Source organism: Caloenas nicobarica, chromosome 3 (assembly GCF_036013445.1).
Source record: "Caloenas nicobarica isolate bCalNic1 chromosome 3, bCalNic1.hap1, whole genome shotgun sequence".
Lineage (NCBI taxonomy): Eukaryota > Metazoa > Chordata > Aves > Columbiformes > Columbidae > Caloenas > Caloenas nicobarica.
In genome coordinates, this window is record NC_088247.1 from 4,599,764 (window position 1) to 4,625,551 (window position 25,788).

The window sequence follows — 25,788 nt, forward strand, 5'->3', positions numbered from 1 at the left end:
CAGGCTGGAGAGTTGGGCAGGGAAAAATTTAATGAAATATAACAAGGGAAAATGTAGAGTCTTGCATCTGGGCAGGAACAACCCCAGGTTCCAGTATAGGTTGGGGAATGACCTATTAGAGAGCAGTGTAGGGGAAAGGGACCTGGGGGTCCTGGGGACAGCAGGGTGACCATGAGCCAGCACTGTGCCCTTGTGGCCAAGAAGGCCAATGGCATCCTGGGGTGTATTAGAAGGGGGGTGGTCAGTAGGTCAGAGAGGTTCTCCTTCGCCTCTACTCTGCCCTGGTGAGACCGCATCTGGAATATTGTGTCCAGTTCTGGGCCCCTCAGTTCAAGAAGGACAGGGAACTGCTGGAGAGAGTCCAGCGCAGGGCCACGAAGATGATTAAGGGAGTGGAGCATCTCCCTTATGAGGAAAGGCTGAGGGAGCTGGGGCTCTTTAGCTTGGAGAAGAGGAGACTGAGGGGTGACCTCATTAATGTTTATAAATATAAAAAGGGTGGGTGTCACGAGGATGGAGCCAGGCTCTTCTCGGTGACAACCAACAGTAAGACAAGGGGTAATGGGTTCAAACTGGAACACAAGATGTTCCACTTAAATTTGAGAAGAAACTTCTTCTCAGTGAGGGTGACGGAACACTGGAACAGGCTGCCCAGGGAGGTTGTGGAGTCTTCTTTTCTGGAGAGATTCAAGACCCACCTGGACGCCTTCCTGTGTAACCTCACCTAGGTGTTCCTGCTCTGGCAGGGGGATTGGACTAGGTGATCTTTTGAGGTCCCTTCCAATCCCTAACTTTCTGTGATTCTGTGAAATGTGTGTCTAGTGCAATTTCAGGTGCTGTGGGGTGTCCCACCGGGCCCGCAGCTGCCACTGCGGAAGTGTATAGGTCTTTTGTAAACCCTGTGTCACATGCCTCAGATACCTCAGGGCATCTCATGAGATGCTTTTATAGATGCCTGCCTGTGGGCAAATGATTTAAACTCCAGATCTCCACTGACTGCAATGGGAGCTTAGACACTTGGAAGCACGCGTAAGGCTCTCTGCAATTTGTAGGTGTCTGAATCTGGTGTTTTCTTCTAACTCTAAACTTGGTGAGTTTGTTGACCGTTGGAGCAGATTAATGATGTTCTGGTCTCTTCTCATTTTTTTGTTTGTTTGTTTGAGAGAAAATCCCCATGAGTGGGATGAGAGGGCTTCGCATAAAGTTAAATTATCTTTCTGAAGAATTAGTTGTTCCCTGATTTGTTACTCTGCTACAGGCTTAGAACCAGGAGACTGTAGAACATATAAGGACATAGCGATACTGTTGTGGGTCAGAATAAAGATCCATCTAGCATGCCTGGTCTTTCAATGGTGGTCATAATTTGATATCTCAAAAGAACAAGGCAAGTGTATATGGCACTTCTCTGTCATTCATTTTCAGTCTTCAACCATTTTCAGGTAAAGGACACCTCGAGGTAGATGTGCTTTCTACCTATTTAATGTCCCTTGGTGTCCAGGCTTCTCTTAAAACTATGCAAAATTTTAGCACCAGCAAAAGTGGCTTTGAGCACTGAACAGGAAAATAAGCAGCTATACCACAAATTGTTAAGATGGTATCTGTAAAAATTCATATGTTTTTTTCTCTCCCCATCTCTATTCTCTTCCAGGAATTTACAGAGATGACAGCAAGTGTATCTTCAAGCCCTCAATAGAAGGCTACTTCTGCAAGGAGACAGATCATGCGCTTGTCATCCTAGAAAACTTGGACGCCAGTATGGTCAGCCAGAGACTGTTTCCAGTGGTAGTAACGACAGGCAGCTTTATGGACACCTTCAGTGATGTGACATGGCATGCATCGTGTTATCCTGAAGAACATAATTCTACTATCTTTTCTGTGTTGCCATCCACCCAACTTTCTACAATTTGCTTCCCAGACCTAGCACCTCTGGCTTTCAGACTCTACCTCCTCAGTGGCCAAAACACAACCAGACTGCCCCTTGCTCTATTCTACAATGAACCACTCAGCCTTCGTGTTTTCATTCAAGGGAAATACATCTCTCCAACTCCATCTTCTTTCTCACCGAATGAAAGGGCAGGTGCCAATTATTTTAGCTTTGAGGACAATCTTCTCTATGTTCTCCTGCATGAAAAGGAACCTGTAGAAATAGTTGCTGGCCTTTCCCTTCTTGTGGCTTTCACTGTAACTGAGGCTGTTGGGGAAGAAGGTGAAGCAAGTGCAACACGTCGATTGGCTGATTTCCTGAAGGTTGGTCATGACAAAGTCAGAGTAGTCCACCATGTGCTGGGAGGTGAAAGCATGTTGAAGGTAATTTCGGCCAATGCTAGCAAAAAGAAATACCGCTGCCCTAACATGGCGTTTTGTACTGCTGTGCATAGCAGATCTAGATCACAGAAATTGGGGAGAGGACCAGTGAATGCCAAAGCTCTACAGCCATCTGATGTAGCTGGTCCATCAAGAGTGCTCATCATTGAACTCGGTGATCCACCAGGCCATCCAAAAAATGAGTTAACAAGTGATAGCTTAAAGAGTTTGGCCAGAACAATTATCAACTCTCATCAGAGTGGAGACCTTCAGAGAGGCCTTGGCTTGCCAGTTGATACTTTAATGGTGACTCAGCCTGCTTTAGTGTTTTCAGCAGAAGATAGCAATAGGTAAGTATCAGATGCAATATCAGCAGATACTGATTTAAGTGTCGTGAGGCAATTTAACCACTTTATGTGCTTATTAAGATAAGGAGTAAGTTCTCTGTTGACTGAAATATTACTAACCATTGTGAAACACATTATAAAGTTTCCACGACAGAGCTATGCTCAAGTACAAGCTGGACTCCTGAGTGTGAATTACTGTGTTATTCTGCTGGTGCTCATGGATCTACACAGTGCAGAGGTGTCCATGTTGCTCTAAACCAGGAACAGAGTTCCCGGATATTTGCCTTAAAATTATAAAGTATTTGGTAAAGTCAATGTTTCTCAAGAAGTTCAGGCTACAATTGCTCTTAAATTTTAAACAATTAAATCTGCAAATATTTATAAATTGATGTAGCACAAAGAACGTACTACGAAAAAATGGGTTGTTGCCTTAACTAACTTGCAGATCTAAACCTTGATTCATATACCTTTTAAAATTTAGGGCCAGAGAGGACTGTTTAATCTTCTACTTCAATCTTCTGCATGACACAGGACACTGATTTTCACTTTGGTACCTCACTGTTGATCTTTCTTTTTGGCTAAAATACTTATTCTAGAAAGCCATCAGGTCTTGAAGATACAAGAGCTGGGCATATCCGGTACTACCTGAATGTATGCCTAGATGTTGGATCCTTATCCTTGTTTTTGCTGTCATAAGTACTTGCCCACTTTCCCTCTCATGAGAGTCCCTTGTTCTTCCCTTCACTTGTACATCAGAGAGTTTCTTCCTTCTTCTCCAGATACCTCCAGACTAATCACATCACTTAGTTGTCTGCTTTTTAATAAATTGAAAGGTTTGAGTCCTGGATAATGTTTCTTTCCTTCTCTGTCTCTATTTTCTGAATGCTTTTTGAAGTGTGTATGTTTGAAAAGCCAACAGTTTTCCTCCATATCAGTGCCATATGCAAAAGTGGTACTAAATCCCATTTTCTACTGACAGAATTCAATGATCCCATTAACACCTTTTTCCACAGGAATAGAAGAGTTCATGATCCTCTGTTTGCTCACTGTATTTGCTAATTCCTTTTCAGTTCTAGCTTTCCAGGACACAATCCATCCAGTTTGTTTGCCCAGATCTAACACAACACAACATATGGTCTAGGTGCCTGTGTTTGATTGTTCTCTCCATAATGTATCAGCCCACCTACCTTTATGTGGATTTTATCTTTATGTTTGTTTCTTGATGTAGATAAAGCATCAGGCCAGCAGCTGATTTTGACAGAATAACACAGGACACCCCTTTACTTTATAATGATTTCCCAATGGGAGCCACCTTTTGAGCTCGGTCAGCCACCTAGTTCTTGGTCAGCTTCTTATGTACTAATTTTTTATTGATGTTCTGTACCAAGACTGAGTTTTTGAAGGTCATTTTTTTCCTCTCCTCCAAAGCAACAAACAACCCTTTCTGTCCCCCCTTCCCATGTCCCCATCTTGCTCTTCTCAGCCTCTTGCAGCCACAATTTACATGGCCCAGATGGCAGCCCTTATCTGCAGAGAAGGCTGTGAGGAGCATGGCTGGGAAGAGAGCAGACAGCAGTGTATTCCAGCATCAGATCCTGAATCTATATTAAAAGCATATGGGTAATATGAAAAAGGTAATATCCCATCTGTTTTTAATAGGGGACATGGGATTTGATGTTTGGCAGCCTTATTGTGTACTCTCTTGATATTGCATAATGTTATTTTTTGATGTTGTGCACTACTGAGCCTTACCGAAGTATACGCATATTCTGTCTACACAAGAAAGAAATTGGATTTGTCCAAGACTTACTTTCTCTAATTAATACCATATCTTCTAACCTTTACCATTGACCCCTGTACCATCCTGGTGTCTGTTGGCTGCTAGTGATACAAACTACTATTCACATGCTTAACTTTTCTACTAGGCACTCTGTGGCTTATGGTAGGGAAGCACCCACAGTAAGGACACTACTCTATGATCACAGAAATCTTTGTTTCGCTCTGTTAAGTTTTGGTTTTTGTTTTCACAGAATCACACAATTGTAGAATCATTTTGAATGGAAGAAACCCTCAGGATCGAGTCCAGCCATAAGCTAACTCTGGCATTGAACCATGTCCCCTCATTTATATGTTTTTTAAACACCTCCAGGAATGGTGACTCCACCACTGCCCTGGGCAGCTTGTTCCAGCACTTGACAATCCTTTCCAGGAGAAATTGTTCCCAAGATCCAACCTCAACCTTCCCTGGTGCAACTTGAGGCCATTTCCTCTCATCCTATCACTTGTTAGCTGGGAGAAGAGACGAACCCCCTCCATGCTCCAAGCTCCTTCCAGGCAGTTTAGAGATCAGAAGGTCTCCCCTCAGCTCCTGTTCTCCAGCTGAACCCCCAGCTCCCTCAGCCGCTCCCATCACCCTTGTGCTCCAGCCCCTTCCCCAGCTCCGTTCCCTTCTCTCAACTCGCTCCAGCACCTCAAGGCCTTTCTTGGCCTGAGGGGCCCAGAACTGCCCCCAGGATTCAAGGTTTGGCCTCCCCAGTACCCAGTACAGTGGGACAATCACTTTTTTTTTTTTAAGTGGTGTTATATTAAGCACAGTGTGAAATTACTATTTGAAAGGCCAAATCTTAAATCAGGGCCAAGCTCTGGAGATAGACAATATTTTTTATCAGGGAACTAACATCACTATTGTTAATGGGGATATTTGTGTTATGATGTAGGATACCACAAAATGGGACAGCAAAAAAAATGTTGTAGGAACATACAGCCTGTGATAGGCAATTTTATCATGTCTTTATTCCATCCCAAGACAGGCCGTAGCCTGCAGAGTGTGAGAGGTACCGGACCCTTCATTCAGTGTGTTCATTATTGATGATCAGAACAAGAGGAGCAACAGTAACTACAGTGTGAGAAAGGAAGTAGGTATAGATATTTTTAGAGTAAGTTCACCAGAACCCTATTAAATGCCTGTAGGTTCCTGAATGCATCAGTGTAACATCATAGAGGGCAAGCAGAGATCACCTAGAGGATATGATCACATTCTGTGTCCCAGGGAGGAAACCTCGTTCCTGCCTTTTTTTCAGGCACAAGTGACATCTTGTTCACACTGGGGACTGCTCTCCCAGCTGGGGCTTCTCTTCTGATCTGTTTATGCTCTGTGCAGCCAGTCCAAGCAGTTGAACTGGTTGAATCACCATACCTGGAGAAGTTTAAAAGACACATAGATGAGGTTGTTAGGAACATGGTTTAGTGCCAGTGTTGGGTTAACAGTTGGACTCAATGATCTAGAGGGTCTTTTCCAGCCTAAATGATTCTATGATTCTGTAATCTAAGATTAACTAGCTGCTGAACAACAAGGAATAGGACATGTCCCCAGGAAGGAGGCTGATTTAGTATAGGAGTAGTGCTGGCTTAAAGCTATAGATTCACCATCTCAGCAGGGGAAGACCTGGGATGTCTACTGAAGAGAATACAAACATCACCAGATCATAGGGCCAGCTCAGAGCTCATCCACTGCTTGGGCTCCTCTGCAGTGTTATTTATTGCTCCCCATCAGTCATAGCTTTTCTGGAATTACTCATGGCTGACATTTCTGATGTAATAAGGCCACAGATAACCTGTGAAATGAAATCAGGGTTTTCCTGTTGGGACATGTAGTATGCCCACTGTCTATCTGTCTCTCTTTAGGCAGTATACACTAGCTCAGGCAAGGATGATGTGGCTGGGATTACAAGTCAGGCTAAGTTTTCCCATGTATTTTTCTGTGGAAGGAAAAAGAGAAGTATTTTCACCCCTGAGTAGTGCAAAATCCAATCAGGCTGTCTGATGTACACAGAAGCTACACTCCTGCCAGGCCAGACTCGCTGCAGTTTCAGACTAGTGGCTACTTTTGCATCAAGACAACAACAAAAAGATCTTTGATCAACAGAGACTGAGTGTTCATCTTTGCAGCCCAGGACAGTGAGGCTGAAGGCAGCCTTAAAAACCTTGCTGTGGCAGGGTAGCAAGGCTCTATATACAAGACTGTATATACAAGTCTGTATATCACATTGCCATGCCTTTAAAAAAAGTGACTTGTCTGTTATGATTTGAAATGCTTTTTTTACATTATTTTAATTTAACTCCTTTGTTAGGGTCACTTCAAGCACAGCTCATTGGTTTGTCAAGGAAAGACAGATGTGATTGCTGTGACTGCTATCGTCTTGCACAGCTGGAGAATCTCAGAGATGGCTATCATATAGCTTTATCTTCCTGTGAATGTCTGTATATTAATATATACCGCAATGTGTTTACAGATAGAAATCTCTATTTTGCAGAGTGTACTTAATATTAATATAAATGTAAAAGAAAAAGAGAGTACGACACCGAGTGCATTGTGTGTGTTTGTGAGGGTGCCTTTAAACAAAATCAGAAATACGAAGCTGGACAGTCATCCAGAAGCCATTTAGTCCATATCCCCACTTTGCTCCATCTCAATGTACCTTTAATCTGCTACAAACTTAAATTGGCAGGTATTAATCTTTATTAAGAGTTAGGTTTGGTGTAGCATGTGCAAAACAGTGTGCATGCAGGAAATAATGGTGTTTGAGACTCACAGCAAGCAATAAAAATGAAGCAAAGCATCAAAGAACTGCTTATTTAGGCAGAAATACCTATGCAGAGGACTAAATGAGAAGTTACTACTAATTCTCTATACATGGACAGGCAGGATTAGAGGTCCAAAATAGATATATTCTGACACATCCTAACCCTAAAGTGCTTGGTAGTGTAGGTTTCAGGCAGGCTGTTGTACATAATTGCACAAGGTTTTAAAAAAGAGAGATGACAATTTTTTTTCTGTGTAGAAATCCTACTTTTCCTCCAGTAGACAAGCAAAGTCAGGATGCTAAAACTCCTGACTCAGCACTGCATCTATTGCAGCACTTGAGGCACTTTCAAGACTTTATCTGCCACATACCCCTGAAGTGAAGATGTGGAAAAAGTGTTAATTAAGAACTTGCAGTTTAAGCTCCTGAGTATCACCTTAAAATTAAGCTTATATAATTTTGATTCAGATGTTTATAGGGACACTCTAGAGAGTATACTCTTGAGTAGCATGTGCCACTTTGCTTGCTGATGTACAAAAAAAGACAAACTCAGTTCAAATAGATAAAGGGAAGGACATTCAAGATGATAATGGAAATGGGGTTTATTTTAAGATATAAGGAATAAAAGAGCTCAGTGTATCTAACTCAGCAAGCCAAGGTCAAGGGGAGATATCATCCTGTTGGTGAAAAAACGTTGGAAGGGTAAATACCAGACAGGAAACTCTAGACACTAATAGACAATGACAGCACGGGAACAAATGAGTGTAAATTATCGAGAGGTAAATTTACTTTTTAAAATAGAAGAAGGTTCCTCCTCAGAGAATAAACTAGAAGAACTTGTCAATAGAACTAGAAGAAGACCATTTCCCATTTGGCACCACTCTGTTTTCCTGATTTCGCTCCTGTCATGGCAATATTGTGATTTTTTTTTTTTCTTTAATAGTTTGGGAATTATTGAGACCCATTTTTGCCCAACATCTCATTTCACAGTCTAGTAAAATTGTGGAAAAGTATACATTACTAAATTTACAGTGAAACCTAGAAGGTTTCTAATCAGAGGACTGGGATTTTGTAATGGGCTATTTATAGGAGCGATAAGATAAGAAATTTCATGAGAATAAAGCTGAGGTTGATACATGTATTGACAGTGTTATGCCATATAAAACTGTGTGATCATGTTTTTCTTTAGGAATCAGGATGAATTTCACTATTTTATTCTCCATTCATAATTATTTTCAAACTGGGAAACCAGGTAGTTGCGGGATCTGTCAACAAGAGTTAGATGGTCATCAAAAACTCAGAGGCTCAGATCTTTCTGCATGCAAGATGGTGACCTGTCTGTTAAAAGAGTGTGAGGGAAATCACTTTGGATCACAGAGGTGAAGTTTTTTTAGCACAAAGTGTTTTCATAATTTTTTCCTTCTGGTGGCAATTTTAGCCGAAAATCCAGGAACTGAATGGGCATCAAAACTGAACTATCAGCATATTGGTGATGTCAGGGGGGCACAGTCATACCAATGATGATGCCACACAAGGTCTTTGTCTATATAGATGTTAGACCCCAGGTCTGCTGTTTTAGTATTTTCCTTCAAATTGTATTCAGAGTGGGGAAATTGAGGAGCTATCTTGTGACCTCCATCCATGGTCAGTAGAGGAATTCAATTGCAGCTTAAATGGAAGTGCTTTTTATTCAGGGACTTTCCTAAATAAATACAAAGTCTGCCTTGCAGAGTACGTACATGAGCCATCGTTTGTGGAGGTTGAAGGTAATGCCACCATATAGATACTGCTAATAGCTTGGAAGGTTCCTTCCAACTCAAACCATTCCATGATTTGCCTTGCAAGTTTACGATCAAATCTCCAAATACAGTTCTAGACAATAGCCATGGAGCTTCACATTACCACAGCAGGTCAGATAATAATACCATTTCACTGCTACTCCCCTGGACTGGACCCCTTCTGGCACTGTAGGCATTAAAGGGCCTATGACCAATACCAACCCCTCAAGCTACATTTCCTCTCTGAGCCTTACTTTTAGACTACATTTCTGTTAGTATCTACTGTACGTGGTAAGCCTATCTAAGAATTTGCCAATCCTTCTCAAGGATGACACCAGTGAATTACAAGGTTCGAACAATTAGAAGTCCTACCTCCACTGCAACCATGGTGGAAACCGCAGCTTGCTCTGGCAATGGGCTTCCAAAACTCAACTGGTTTCTCTGCAGGAAGGGAGCAGGAGGTAGGAAGGGTGAAAGGAGGCCAGGAGAGAGCAGAGGAGGAAGAAGTTGAAGAGGCTAGGTGAGACTTGGGAACAGGAGTCCTAATAAACTTTGCAGGTCTCTATGGGAGGAAGGATATGTTCTCATATATCCGCCACACCAGCGGGCATCTTTGAAATGGAGGGGTTTGTGTTATTAAATATCAGTTAAAAATGAAGGGGATCAGCTCAGGAGGAGCTTTTCACAGTTCCTCGGTGTTGCCCCAGAAGTTAAGGATGTTCAGATACATGCAGGAGAACCAGAAGTGTCCACATTGTCTTTCTCAGGCACTGGGAAGAGATCTGGTCCCAGCACTGGTACCCCAGTGCTGTCAAACAAAACCTGCCTTGCTTATGTCACATATGAATCCATTTTCCCCCTTGACAATTAATGGGAACTGCAGTAAAAGCAATTATTTACACAACACATGCACACAGCAGAGAGGAGCTGTCAGCCATGTCTCCAAGGGACCGATCCTTTCCCCACTCCACCTTATTTAACATGTGAGTGGTGTCACCTCTATCAGCAGAGCTTGTCTGGTGTGACATGCGAGTGAGTGACGACCGTGTCGGCTCCCAGGTCAGCCTGCTTTGCTGTCACATTGTGCTCTTGACCGCTGCTGTGTGTCAGATGGGAAAGGGAGAAAAATTCTTTCACATACTTTGTTAGCAGGAATCTGGCAAGCAAACAGTTAAAATGGCTTAGGGTGCTGGGTCTTTGTGGGGATGTGTGCACGTATATATATATGTATACATGTGTATATATATATATATACACACACATACCTTGGTTTGGCTGTAGGACCTTGCGCCCGCAGGCCACAGTCACATTATCATCTGGAAATTGGATAACGACAGCACAATGACAAATCCAGGTTGCTTGCAATAAGGTGCTAATCCCTTTGCTTTAATATCGGAGCAGCATGTAATGATGTTTGGACATCACTCCAGTTTACTGACGACCCCACTGGGGCCAGCAATAGAAGCGTACAACTGTCTAACAAGCCATCAGGTGACCGCCGTCGTCAAAGCAACGGAGGATGCAATCTAATCTTCCCTCCATCCCTTCCAGCTCCCAATAAGGACCAGATTATAGAAGCGGCCCATCAATGCTTGGTAACTCGAATCAATTAACGTTAATTCGCACAATGCTATGATGTATTGTGATCACTTTCATTTCGGAGAAGGGGGAAGAAATTGCTATAATTCACCTAAAATGAGGTTGTCTGTGGTGCTGAGGTATTAATTGGGTGTCCATATTAAATGGAAAAGGAGCACGGTAGTGAAGGAAAAGTGGATGAGTGACTCTCTTGGCTGCTATTGACCTATCAGAAGAAGACAGTGCCCTTTTCCTTTGCTTTTATCTATTACAGTTTTCCCTATTGCGTGTCAAGTTGATGTATTATAAAAAATTCATTTGGTGACCTTTCACCCCCCTAGCAGATTAAACAATTTCACTGGGATGGCATCATTAACAGGGCCTTGCATTTAATGATGATTTCTCTAAAAGGCCACGGAGATTCGATTTTAAGCTAACAGATTTATTGCACTATTATAACATATCGTAAAAAACTGTACCACCTACAGTCTGGTTTTAGGATAGAAACTGTTTAAGAGTTTATGTGGAGCTTAAAGTGGTATTACCTTGGGATACGCAGCAGCGGCAAGGCTCTGACCTCCGGCGGGATGCTGTTTACATTTAATAAAAGATGTTTCTCCGACAGTAAACTTCAGGAGTGTGTTATGGAGGAGGCCCAGCTTAGCTCCTCACCACTAGAAGCAGCTTTGTACATAGGAGTATTTCCACTCACCTACAGCAATTAATGGAAGACACTAACGAATTTGAAGGATGTTTCTCTCTTATCTGATGCATCAGCTCTGTCCTGCTCCTTCTAAAGGCTCCTGGTGATCACACCTCACCCTTGAGTGGATCCATTAAGTCCCTCCAGTCTCCCTTTTTTTGTTTTGTTAAGGTGTCTTATTACTCCAGGTAGCAAGAATCTGGACTCCACCAGGCAGCTGTTTCCTTTCAGCTTTTGGTGCCATGGGGATTGAAAAGTGCTAAGTGAAGGTTGTCTGAGCAGTGGGAGAAGACTGGCCTTATAGGGGAGACATATGTGTATTCCTGGACAGCTGTGTTCATGCTCTGTGACTATACTTATTGATTTGTAAAATGGGGGAAAAAAGTCCTTAAAGCTAGATTGGGAGCCATTTGGATCTTGGACAGTATCTAGCAAATGGAGAAATGGAGATTTAATGGTGGTAGTGCCCGAAAAAGCTAACGTCAGGGGCAGCTGGTCAAGAAGACTTAGTGTTTTAATTAATACATGCTCCGTACAGTATGCATTGGACATCTTTTTCTGAACTTTTTCAGTCTGACTGAATTACCTGATGCTTTCAACAACCATAAATATCCAGCTTCTAAATAAAGCATCATTGCCTTATGAAAGGAAATCTTCACAATGTTTTAGTAATCGTCCTCCTCTTGTCCCGCCTTGCCCACAGAAGCAATTCAGTTACTTGTTTCTTATCCCAGTTCACCATCAACCTTGGCCCCCTTGCTGCTACTAGGTCTTGTCTTGCCAGATTTCTGCCATCACAACATCTGACCTCCAAGACAGTAGACACATGGCTTTGTTCAAAGCTCCCTGCTGTGATGGCTAGAATATTCATTCAGGTGCCTAGGTTTTTGAATTTTGTTCTTATTGACTCAAGCTACATGAAAGAAGGGAGACATCAGTAATGTCAGACACAATGAGTCCTACTCAGTTCATTCGTCTAGTTCTCATGTGGAGATATGATCAGTATTACGTCTTTATTGTTTCTCTGTTGTCAAGAAAAAATGAAGTCTGCTTTCCACTGGAGTTTATTTCCTCTAGCTTTGATTTCTTTCTACACCGTGGGAAAACATGGGCATCTGTGGAAGTAAAAGTCATCCTTTTGATAGCCCTTTTCCTTAAAGTAGGAACCGTCTCCAACTCCTCACCATCTTCTACATGCTTGTGTCTTTCTTTCCGTGACTCTATTACTTAATGATAAGATCTGCAGGGGGAGACAAAGCTCTAACAGTGCAGCTGAGAGGACACAGGTACCCAGTGTCTGGCTAACTTCATCACCACTTGACATGGCAACACACTTCTCACCCAAAGATACTAAAATCCTGACAGCCTTTGTCGTGAATTTGCACCTACTCCACCTTCTACAAGTCCTTATCTTGGCTGTCTCTTGTCTTCAGTGCAGCATCTTTGTTGTTGTAGCCTGTCTTATCTTCGCCAGCAATCACCACCTTTTCAAGAACAACAACAAAAACTTTCTTTGGCTTGACCATGATGCATTTTGACATACTATTTGTTCCTCAAATTCTTCCCTGTTTCCTTCTCGTTCCAAGGATATACTGATGCTGCTCACATTGCAGACATACTCAGATAACTGTTCAATTAGTTTCATTTGCTATGTTTTTGGGGAATTAAATATATAAGGCACTGTTTTCTAGCACCAACACTACTGATATTGGTCAGCATATGTTCATAAAATTATATTCTGTCACCCCTCATTTCAGGGTGGCCTCATCCAAACAGTCAAGTGTGAATATTCTCTGATTGTATTAGGTTCTAGAGTTGTCTTGGACTTTACTATTGGACCTTGACCATAGCTTGTGATGGGCTGACTTAAACAGTAGAGGTGATCAAGTTTCAGTTCCAATGTTTATGTTTTCTAATATAGATATTTCCGTCAACTTTAATGGATTCTTGACCAAGGCTCTGCATCTGATCTCTTTCCCCTTGAAGTCAACTGATAATAATAGCAATTATTATTGTTGCTGTTGTTATTGTTTTTGTTGTAATTATAATTAAAATTATGACCTCTCCTTGATTTCAAGGAGACTTCCTTCCCTTTGCCCCAAATCTCTCCACCTGGTTTCTCAATCATGCCATAACAACTGCAGTAGACCTTCTACTTTGCATGACCTCTACCTTCCTTGTTACTGAAGAGCAGACACTTGCTCTCCTGCAGAGCCTCAGCATGTTCAGCAGAGATGTGTCAGCACTGATGGTGAAAGGATCTGAGACCCTGACCTTGGTGTCCCTGCTGACTAAGGTATCGCGAACATCGCCTGCTCACCCGCTGTGCCCACATGTAGAAGAGCTGCAAGGCACTGAGCAGCTGAGCTGCTCCCGGTTGAGTGCTGTCAGCAGGGGACTGCAAACCTGCTCCTTCCCAGCATGAGACCTCAGGGTAGTGACACAACAACAGGCTCTTCTTGCTCATTAGGAGGAAGGCAGGTGTCCTCCCTCCAGTCCTTGCTAGGATACAGGCACGCTTGTCCATCCCCACCTCCCAGCTGCAAAGCTATGCCAGGAAAGCCTATTTTCCTTCCAGCACAAATCACTGGGGAGCAGCAGGCTGCTCCTCTCTCCTCATCATCCTCACTGACACTCACTTGAGGAACATGAGTTGCTATGTGCAGGATTTTACCCTAAGACAGGGGCTCCCTCACAGCAAGAATCAGGTGGGACCGTGTGGAATAGACGCATCACATTCTGTGCTGTGTTAGCTTGATTCAAATCACCTGCAAACTGACATTAATTTTTAAGCATGCATGTGTATCTTTGTTTTGTTTTGTTTTGTTTTCTTTCCCTTCACCCTAGGGAGCAAGAACGTCTGCTTCCTACAACCACATTTTACAGCAGTCTTCCCTGAAGTGTGAGATGAGCACAGTTTCATCATGCAGGGCTTGGGGTATGGAGGCAAGGCATTTTTCCTCTTGTGGAAATTTAAAGAAGCTGGAGAGAGAGAAAAAAAAAAAAAAGGCTTACAGAAGCCATGCCAAGATTCACCTAAACCTCACCTTGAACACTTCCAGGGATTGGGCATCCATGGCTTCTCTGGGCAGCCTGTTCCGGTGCCTCACCATCGTCATGGTGAAGAATTTCTTCCTTATACCTAATCTAAATCTACCCTCTTTCAGTTTAAACCCATTACTCCTTGACCTATCATTAATTGCCCTTGTAAAAAGTCCCTCTCCAGTTTTCTTTTAGGTCTCCTTTAGGTACTGGAAGGCTGCTATATGGTCTTCCTGGAACCTTCTCCAGGGTGAACAACCCCAACTTTCTCAGCCTGTCTTCACAGGAGACGTGCTCCAGCCCTCTGATCTTCTTTGTGGCCCTCCTCTAGACTCAATCCAACATACTCATGTCCTTCTTATGTTGGCATCCCCAGAGCTGGACACAGAACTGCAGGGAGGTCTCACCAGAGTGGAGCAGAGGGGCAGAATCACCTCCCTCGACTTGCTGCTCATGCTCCTTGTGATGCAGCCCAAGATACGGTTGGCCTTCTGGGCTGCAAGCGCACATTGCCGAGTCATAGAATCACAGAATCGCAGAATGGTTAGGGTTGGAAGGGACCCTTATCATCCACCAACACCTCCAAGTCCTTCTCCTCAGGGCTGCTTTTGATCCATTCTCTGCCCAACCTGTATTTGTGCTTGGGATTGCCTCGCCCTTGCACTTGGCCTTGTTGAACTTTATGGGGTTGGTAGGGCCCACCTTTGAAGCCTGTGAAGAACCAGGATAAGAACAGAAACTTTGTTTGAATCCTTGAGCCAGCTCTTGGACTGCAGGTGTCCTGAAACCTTTACTTGGTCTTCCTGGTGTCGGTGGTTCAGACCAGTATTTCCAATCAGCTGCAGTGTGAACAGTTTCTGGTTTGTAATGTGTAGTCATACCTGGGGGGAAAAAAAAAAATCTAAATCCAAACTGAAAAATAGAGTTAAACTAAAGGAAACTTATGCTCCGTCTATCTTCTGTTTGTAAACACCTTTAAGCAAACACTAGAGATGTATGAATAGCTTTTCTACTTTCATTTCAAGACAATATCAAACTCTCAGCCACTTCATTGCAATTGCAGATTAGATGGGTTTTTATATATATATAAATTATCTATATATATATGAGATACTAAATGACACAAAGCACAGGGAAAGGGAATGAAATGATACAGGCTCAGAATAAAGTGCTGATTCTTTATTTAAATGCAAAAGCGTTCTCCTGGGATGCTCTAATTTAAATTTCAGTCTTGGAAAAAAACCAATGTCTTTCCATAGGTTGTCTGTATGCTGCTATATATCAGTATGCAGACTGCGCAGATAATGAAGGATGAAAACACAGGTATGGCAGGATAAAGAAATGCAGTAAAGCCCTGTAAGTGATGTGCTTGTGTAGAGGAACTGAAACTTTGTTCATGGTAAACCTTTCTGCTGGACAAACAGATTGCAGCCTCCGCTGTTATCAGTACATTGCAACGAGGACTTTTGGGCTGAGGCATTAGGTTTGCGAATCCATAAAATCTCCATCTCTACCGCGTTCTTCCAATGTGATACCAGGGGCATAATTTATTTTGTTCATTTCTCACTTTTCCATCTGTAAACTAGGGATTAAAACAAAAGGATTTTTTATTATTTTGGCAGTGCTGTCTGCTTGGAAGTGAAGGCTGTTTCATTCTTCCATACATACTGCTCTCACCCAAGGGATCAAAGTGGTATGATAAGGTAAACCAGTAGCCATTTGGTATAGTGCTCCTTCCTATTCATAACAGACACTAAGTGTTGCCATCTACATTTCTAAAATACAAAATGATCCCACGAACAGAAAGTAACATGTCATTCCTAGGTAAGAGGTGAATTATCTCTGGGACTAGCACTGGGTGTTTACAGAGAATTAATTTTCTGACTTTTTTTTTTATTTTACATTCCTTTGCATGTGAAAAAAATGGAAGCAAGCAACAACCAGAAACATGCTTGTATGTGAGACCTTACAACATCTCAGTTCAGGTGCAGCCCTCAGATGGAGAAATTGAGAAAGAGCTTCCTGTACAGCCGAAAATCATTTTCCTGGACAGGAAGGTAGGATTTGCCCCTCGTGGATGGATGCCTCTACTAATTCTGTCCAATTTTGACATTACTAAGCAATCCAAAAGCTAAATATTTGTGTTTTCAAACTATTCTCTATTATGGAATCATTCCTATTTTGCTGGACAAGCAAAAGTGTAGCCACAGAATAACTAGCCCCAGGTATGACATTTTTACAGTGGTGACCCTGAAGTGTGGTTTCAAATCCAAGCTGGGACAACTTTGTGGACGTTATTTCTAGATGCAAAGTTGCTTTACGATAAAACCAGCTCAGTATATCCGTTAGCCAGGAGACAGATTGTACAACTTTCAGGGCACAAAACTTTCAGCTGCTTCCTATTTCACTTCAGTTCCCTACACAAAGCATATTGTTGTATTATAGGCTGTAGAATATGCTATTTGGTCTCCAGCTCCTGTAGAAAGGTAAAACCTTTCCACAAGCCAAGTCTGCTGGATGTCAAACATTGTTGGCTACCTGAAATGACTTGCAAAACTTACATTTAGACAATTGAATCTTTCCTTGAGTTTCATCCACTTCTTCAGATGTTTCAGGTTTTCTACTAGACTTGAGAAAGAGTACCTCCCACAGAAAAAGTAAAAAACCTGAAAGATAGTATTTTTATATACATATAGACTACAGGATCTAGATCCTGCACATCTCTTATTGCTGGATAATTCAGGTATCAAAATTAGTTTCTTTCCCTGAGCGTATGAAGAACTTAAATCTTCAGCCTGACTAAACAGAATGACTGAATCTACCACTTTGTTGAAATTGTGGAGTCACCATCTTTGGAAATATTCAAAAGCCACCTGAACATAATAATGGGCGACCACTTCTGCATGGCCCTGATGCAGCAGAGAGTTAGACCAAATGACCTCCAGAGGTCCTCTCCAGCCTCAAGCATGCTGTAATTCTGTGAACTTAAATGCCATAGAAGCTGCAAAGTCAAAATTAGCTGCTTCTCATAGGTGATGTGAATGTGACCCTAGATACTTCAAGTGAAGCAGAAAACCTTGCCAGACTTAATTGAAATGGACCTGAAGTTGCCAAAGCTGGTGCCTCTGAGCTTAAGCTCATCTGAAAGAGTTACGTTGAGCTTTGTGACAGTTTTTGACATGTGACATGCAGATGTAAACTACCCTCTGTCTGGTTATTGAAAAAATATTACAATTGTTAAAATCATCAGAACTTTCTTTCCTCTTGTTAAGGAGACAAGACCTTAATTCTTCTCTTTTGTTCTTCCTCCCAGGGTCAAAGAGTTGACAAACTGGGGCCTCCCTCAGAACCCTGGGTTGTATCAGCTCACCTCAAGGGCTCCTCTGAGGCTGTGCTGAAAGGTTTGGATGTGTTTTCTTATAACAAGGGTTATGGCAAAGCAGCTGTGCAGAATGATCATGATAAATTTAGGAGCTGTCCCTGAGAAATACCGGATTTGAAACAGAACAAAAAAAAAATTAGAAATCCTAATACTTGATTTTCAGCTAATGTTAATTGGAGCAATTTCCTTAGAGTTAATGACAACCTGTTTGTCTCAGCAACGGATCTGGCCACGTACAGAAAGAAACCACTGCTTATTGTTGGTAATTATCATACTTTAACACGAAAATGCTTTTCGTGAGGGATTTAAACATTTCACTTCTGGTCCTCATTTATCAAAAGACCTGAACTCATGATTAACTCTAAGCATCTGGGCATTTCCCTTGGGATTATTGAGGTTATGAATATGTTTAGATATAGAACTTTGTTTAGATACAGTGCTGAACCAAAAACCTATGGATGATCATATGCTTGTAAACTAGTAAGTGGAAATGATATTGATTATAAAGCATCCTAATTTTCATTGCTAAAACTTTTAAATGCAAGCCAATGACACACATTGAAAAGTGAGGTTTCTTATTACAGGTTTTTGTTTTGCAATAAAGCTATTTGTGTGTTAGTTTTGACTTGAAAAGTTTGCATTTGGAGAAGATAAGTAGCACTCATGTTGTAAATCAGAGCTTCTCACCCTTTCAGTCCATGTTTCTTTTAATTGGAAATTGTTTCTATCTCATCATAGTTCCAGGTTTACAGGTTAGAAAAATCCTTTGGTCTTTTCTGCTGTTTTTCATGCCTTCTTAGGGCAGTTCACCTCAGGGGTTTAGGAACATGGGTGTAGATGAAGCACGGATTATTGGATCAGCCACTGGCTAACAGTGGGAACAAGGAGGAAGGGAGAAGGGGGAGAAGGAAAGAAGGAAGGGAAAAGAAAGAGAAGACAAAAATACAGAAAAGCAAGAGAAAGAAAGAAAGAAAGAAAGAAACAAAGAAAGAAAGAAAGAAAGAAACAAAGAAAGAAAGAAAGAAAGAAAGTCACTGAAGAGAAATTCAGTTCACATTCTTTAAAAGATACATGCATCAAATTAATAGTCAATAAACTCCAGCAAAGAAAGAACTGCATAGTACAGATGTTCTGCATGTAATAGTTTGCTGCAGTTTTTCCTTTGACAAACGTCCTTATTGCACCCGTCTTTTGAAGCATATTAAAGCAGCATTTAATCGAAATGGGTCCCGTCTAGCACACTGAGGCTGCTTCATCTGACAGCAGCCAAACTGCCTCATGGAAAGAAGTTTAGCTCCAAATTAGCTTGCTTCTACGTTAAATACCAGCTTGCCTGAGAGATCTTTGTGAAGACACCCATATATATCTGTAATATTCTGAGCTTTGAAGCATATGTGCCCAAGAGCTGAGACAGTCTCTGTTGAGAAGTACAGTACAGTACTCCAGGCTTCATCATAGACTAGAAAGAGCAATTATAAAGTAGTTGAACAGAGCTGACAAGATCCTCTGTAAAAACAGTGTTACATTGAGTATCAGAGCCAAGAAACGTCTTGGTAGTTTGGGCAGATACTGTCATAAGAAGGATCATGTGCATAGTAGATAAATATAAATGAGCCAGGATTAAGCTGGAGCAAATGGAGAAATCTAGATTCCCATAACTCCAGCAAGTCCATTCACAGTATAAATTACTCCAAGAGCCTGAATGAAGCCCAGACCTGGTCAACGCTGCTTAAAGGCCAGGACTTGGCTAGTGCTCAAAGATACGCACAATAAAATGCAGATCCAGTTGCAAAGTAAATTATAATATTTTTAAAAAGCCTACAAAAATAAAAGCTGTGGCAAATATAAATAGTGGCTCAGAATGCATTCCCTGATAGCTCAGAACAAGAGGTGAAGTGGTGGAGGAACAGGCTCTCTTGGGTTTCATTTTAATGGTCCCCATGGAGCTTTCCCCTGCCAGATTTCTAGCTGAAAGTGTCTGCTGTACCACAATGGCACAGTCACCACAAACCTTTCTCGTGGCCAAATCCCTTTCAAAGTGTCTGAAAGGGTTGGAGAAAAGTTCAAAATTATTTAATAGTAGGACAAGAGGTAATATGCCCAAAAGATGAGGTGAAACACCAGCAAATCAGAAAAGGGTTAAAATAGTCAACTCTTTTCCCTTAGCTGTAGTGGCTGGCTCCTTGAGACCATGACTTTAAGACAAAAAGTAGTTTCTCACTAATACTGTCCTAACCTTGGTGAAACACTTAGTCACACAATACATGTATTAAATCAAAAAGATGAGCATCTGGAGCTTTCTAGTGCATCCATATAACTCCCATTACCTTTGCTTTTTCCCTTTAACTTCTGTATTCATGTCACACCCCCACAATACAGACATGTACAGTAAATGCCATTTCACAATGAACTGAGGGAATCAATATTCAGAAGCTAAGGTTCTTCAGTCTATCAGGAATTCAGTGCCCATGTAAATCTGAAGACCTGACCCTGTATGAAACTTCTGGGATCAGTCAAAAAATTTATGATTAGGAAGGACACTGAAATTAAGTTTTCTGAAGTCCTCTTTAAGTCACAAGGACTCTCCAGGGGGCTTAGGTGGTTTTTATCTGGACACTGTTAATTGCAATGCAATTTTTTATTACTCTGCAGGGCTCACCCAAGTGCCGGTCATAGATGGATGTGCAAGCTTTTCCAGCCTGGCTGTCTCCAGTTCAGGCACAAACTGGAAACTTGTGTTCACTGTCACATCACCTCCAGGTAAACTCCATTTTCTGCATGTTTGGTTTTTTTTTTTTTTTTTAATTTGCTAATGGAACTCAAACCCCTAGATTTGTCAAAAGGGAGTTGAGCTTTGTTTGAATGAGTGAAGCAGTGCCAAACCTCTAAGTAGCTGGACTTCTTTTACATGTCCAAGTTGGTATTACCCCGGCAGCAAGAGAGCTGGGTGGTTCCTGTGCTATACCCAAAATCAAGATGAGATGTTAGAAAGAAGTAGAGAATGTTACCTTTTTCTTCCTGAATTTCCTAGCTATGAATCCCTTGTAGGAATCAGGTACTTAAGGTCAGCTAAGCCACCAAAGCAAACTTTTTCCTATAAATTGAGTCTTCTCATTCTTTTTTTTTTCTTTCCTCTGTTCCATAATTTTCCATCTATGGTCTCAGTTGTTTTAGTAGTGCCTTTCACCCCCTGTTTGCCTGCACCCAACCATCTTTATGGCTGCAACAGGTTATGCGCACTCAAAATAATGCCTTTGGGAATGGGCTCTGCTAGAGTATCCCTGACAGTTTGCAGAGGTGACATTGGGACCTCCAGCATGGTGCAGCTTGCACGAGGCCTCTGAGCAGCCCAGTAATGGTGAAGTAACAGATGTGCTTATGCCTCCTTAGAAATATAAGCTGAGGAGGCGCAGGAACATTGGCACATTGAGGATAAGACACCACATGAACTCCATCTTGTGAAAACCTCAGGGTATCTGCATTAGAGAACCACCTGATCAACTGTTTGGGGGCCTGAATTTATCTACAAATCTGGCTCTGAAGCTATGTAGGAGTCAAAGTGCTGGTTTCTCGTCTCAGAATGACTGTTGAGGCAAGTCAATGGAGAAGCAGGAACATGCTCTCTGGCATGTAGTCCAAAGACATATTCAGGTATAGGTGCTTTAAGACCGTATGTAAAGTCTCTATGCTGGTATTACATACATACATATATATGTGTATATATATGTATATACATATCCAGATAGAGATAGATATAGATATCTCCATATATATATATATATATATATATAACCTAAGACCCATCAGATAGAAGGAAGCCTAGGAAGGACAGATAGAAATATTTCCAGAAGAGGTAAATTGATGTGTGTGCCACTGCATAAAGCCCTGACAAGCACTTTTTTGAAGTACTGAACATAATTTTGTTTACCTATATTCAGAGATTATCTCAAAATGGAGTAGGTACAGACTATTTTTAATGAGAAAAGTCTAAGATAGAGTGGCTTGTTTCAGCCAGACAAAAACCAAAACAAACAAAACAGAGAGGACAAGTATACCAGACAGGTGAAGTGGTCAAGTGGAAGTGGCTAATGAAAAAAATCTCAGCTAAAAATAATTAGAAGAAGGTTACATTTAGACCATATTTTTCTGAACTGCCTGTCTTAATAGATAGGAATAGTGAGAGAAAATCAAACCAGCTTTGGATGGAGGTCAATACACTTATGGATGGTATTGTACAACATGGTACACACAATGGCACGGGATAGGATTTACAATCCAAGAAATTCCTTTCTATCCTGGGAATAAATGAAGATACAGATTTTTTTTTTCATGAGAAACCTTTGTTCCTCCTAGTCACAAGTGGCTAATAAACATCAAGTGCTGCCCATGGCTTTGCAAAAGAAGAATTGGGGTGCAGTGAGTGCTTGGAGATGGACATTTAAAGGGGGAACTTGTGTCTATTTTGAGGTTGTATGCTGCTGAACACCCGCACCTCCCACTGTCTTCACTTCAGTGAGAGCAGATGGAAAGTCCGCACCTCACCAGATTTGACTCTTTAGTGGGAAAAATAGGTTAATGAAATTTGTTTTGAAAGCTGCTTCAGGGGAGTCACACAATCTTCTTTCCTCTGAACAAAGGTCAAACGCAGATCCCTTTCATGAAACATTTACAGAATCACAGAATGGTTGGGGTTGGAAGGGACCTCTGGAGATCATCTAGTCCAACCCACCTGCTAAAGCAGGTTCACTTAGAGTAGTCAGTCAAAGTGTTGCAAAGAGGTGTTATCAGTTAGCAATATGGACAGCTGATGCATCTGTGTATCACCTTTGCAAATCAGAGTATTGTACACTTTTAATATGCATTGCAAAAATATACACAAAAAAACTCCAGTCCCCTTTGCTTGTTCATAATTGGGAACCATGCTAGAGACAGAATGAAGGTCAGACTTACTGAAGATATTTGTTTACTGGTTGACATGAACAAAAAAAATAAACAATCAAATGGTAGATGTTTGGGATACTTGATACCATGACCAGGTTTCTGCGTGTGCCTTGGCATATTTTGTGATTTGTAGGCAGGTCAGAAGATGCAGCTGATGTTGAGTGCAATAATACCAAACCCTTTAGTGGTTGTTCCTGCAGAGAGTAAACTATTCATAGCCCTGCTGCATAGTCTTGCTCCTTGTTTTACAGTAATATTCACTTAACTGATACGAATCCCAATGCACTTGATCCACCCACTTTCCATTCAAATCAATAGCACTCTACTCACATACTATTAGAGCAGTGCGAAGCACCTTCAAGCACCTGCCTGGATAGAGATCTTGATATCTGTGAGATTATTTCTCTCCCCTCAACTGAATGTGTTCATACCTGCAGGCAATTTTTTCCCAATTGGACCATGCTTCCCACATTGTTCTGATGAAGCTCAGCTTTGTTCAAGTGGACAATGTCCACACAAATCTAATAATTTCAGATAAAAGTACTTACACCTACTTACTCTAGTCTCCAAGACTTCATCTGACAGTATTTCTATTTTTTAATGAATTGATGAAAAAAGGCTTTTAGATTTCTATTAAAAGTGGAACTCAAACAAGTATAAGAAATATCCATCAGCCAAAATGGTTAGAATTGTGGGGTTAAGACTGATAATGAGTCAAGTAGTAAGACAGGTAATGAGTTTATACACCAATCCACATCCTTCAAACTAGTTTATAGAAAGTACAAGGGCCAGTTAAGTTAAACTCCTGTCCTTCTCAGGAACATCTCCACTCAAAATCTGGTTTTGACTTCCAAATTAAACTTTTGGTCCAGGGAACCAAAACCTCTCTTTGTTTCTGATTTTTAAGACAGCAATATTAGGCAACTTCCAGTCCTTGAAGCTCAGATGCTGAGACCAAATGAACTCTTGACCACAGGAAGTATGAGTAGTGCCTGGCTTGATTCTGGCTTCATTTACATAAAACTTTAGGATCTCTGAATGAAGAGTGTTACTCAAAGCTTGTGTGTGTCAAGAGACAAAATATTTACTATGCTAACAGCAAAAACACAGATTGTTTGTTTGTTTGTTTATAATGCTCATTATCAACATGGTGGAAAATATTAGCAAGTTCACTGGGAGTTTTCTACATTATGAACTTAAGCTTAATGATAGTGAATGTTTCTAGGTTCCCCATAACATACATTTATATGAATCAAGTATAACCTCTAAAAACTGTGTCTTAGCACCTTTCTTGTCGTAACCATCTTCTCTGCCTTGCTAGGCAGAATGTGCATGTTTTGTGTCTAGGACTGGTCTGTTCGGCCTCAGAAATAGATACCTTTCTGGGTTTGGTAGTCAGCTGGACAAATTCATGGAAGAAATATTAAAGAGGGTTAAATATAAAGACATTGCCTCTGCTTCAGGATGCATCAAAAGCTTGAAACTTATGTTGGAGAAGTATTGTTACATATCTATTTTTGATCTGGTACTCAGTCCTAAATAAATATTGTAGGCTAATATTGGGTGTGGAGATAAATGGACTTAAGGTTTGTTCATGTATGCATTTTTAAGAGCATCATCACTGTTGAAAGGCTATAACATGGAGTTTTAGCTGTGAAACCAGTGTTCTTACTTTTGTGATAAACTCTGACTGCTTTAAATTCTCAGGGGCTAAGTTTGCTGTGCTGTCTCAGCCATTTACCATCTTTCCCGTCCCCGTGGGAGTGAAGGCCAGCACGATCATTGTTGTCATGTTGAGTTCAGCAGCATCTGCATTCATCTTCACTCTTGCATTCTGCTGGTTCAAGAAGAGCAAAAGCAACAGTAAGTTGGAAATGCCCACTAAAATTTATACTTGCAGACTCTCTGATTTATTTAAAAAATCTTCAGAGTGGCCACAACAGGATTCAGACAATGGCACTCAGAGAAAGCTCTAAGTTCAGCAGTCAGTAGTACAGTTAATAATTCAGGGTTATGTGGTTTTGTGCCTGTAACAAATACCTGAGTCCTGGCTGAAAAGAGTTTTAATTGTATGTGAAACATGAGGGAAATCAGATTACTATGGGGCAGACAAGTAACCGAGAAACAAAGGAAATATTTGCAGTGACTTTAATGATCTGTTCAGCCTTTGCATTTTCCAGATAGAGGATGAAATTGTCAAATATTACTGTGGTGAGGTTTTACAAAGGCTTACTGCTGACACAGGACAAGACACAACTGCAGTGCGGATGCCGAAGAGACAGTGGCACAGCCACACTCACATCCCAGGTCACACGATCAGCATCATATAAGCAAAAGTTTTAATGGGAGGTCTATAGCTTCTCTGGAGTTCTCCCCAAGCAAATTCACACCTCTACTGATCTACCTTAAGGTTGTTTTCTTTTTAGCATTGTCCTTAAAACAAATATAGCTACCTCAAGGAGGCTTTCTCACTGCAGAAAGAAAAAGTTATTTGTGAATATTTATTAATATTTGGATAATAATAATTTAATAACAAATATTAATATTTACATATTTAAAGTTTAAAAGTTAAAAGTTCTTCCAAAGAAGAACTGAAGATAAAAGTGCACGACTGCAACTCTTGGTGGCTTGATTGCCAAATAGCCACATTAAACTTCTGGATATGTTGAGAGTTACCAATAACTTGACCTTTCAGATGTGCCAGCTGAAGTTGGGACCTAGTCAAATGTGCAGGTAACCCATCGGAGTAAATGTGCATCCCAGTTAATAAGACATCTCCCACTAGTTTCAAGTCCTCACTAGTTTCTCCAAACATTTGTGTTCAAGTAACCTTGCAAGTCCAGGCTAAACAGTCTTTCACCTTAACTGCACCATGTGCACTAGCTGCAATAAAATCTAAATTACTAGTATTACTGAACATAGTGGCAGCATAAGGAAAGATTTTTACTGAAGAGAAAGGGTGGGATCCTGAATAACAAAACACAAGATGGCATGAACATTAAAGAACTCTCTCTGCTTTTGGGCAGAAAAAAACAACTTCTAGGTTATCTGTTAATTCACCAGCAATATATTGTTGCTTGAATTGATAATTGCTGCTGAGCTGAGGATGGATTTAGAGTGATGCAATTGC

At 41.2% G+C, this 25,788-nt stretch overlaps 1 protein-coding gene across 1 annotated transcript in view; it reads left to right on the plus strand.

Moving 5' to 3' along the window:
- PKHD1 (PKHD1 ciliary IPT domain containing fibrocystin/polyductin) overlaps nucleotides 1-25,788 on the plus strand; it is a 255,893-nt gene that overhangs the window by 225,354 nt on the left and 4,751 nt on the right. Inside the window, exons 59-63 of the mRNA XM_065631634.1 lie at nucleotides 1,649-2,654; nucleotides 16,257-16,392; nucleotides 17,649-17,736; nucleotides 20,370-20,477; nucleotides 24,366-24,521. Coding sequence (XP_065487706.1) covers nucleotides 1,649-2,654; nucleotides 16,257-16,392; nucleotides 17,649-17,736; nucleotides 20,370-20,477; nucleotides 24,366-24,521 — 1,494 coding nt within the window. The remainder of the gene's footprint in view (nucleotides 1-1,648; nucleotides 2,655-16,256; nucleotides 16,393-17,648; nucleotides 17,737-20,369; nucleotides 20,478-24,365; nucleotides 24,522-25,788) is intronic.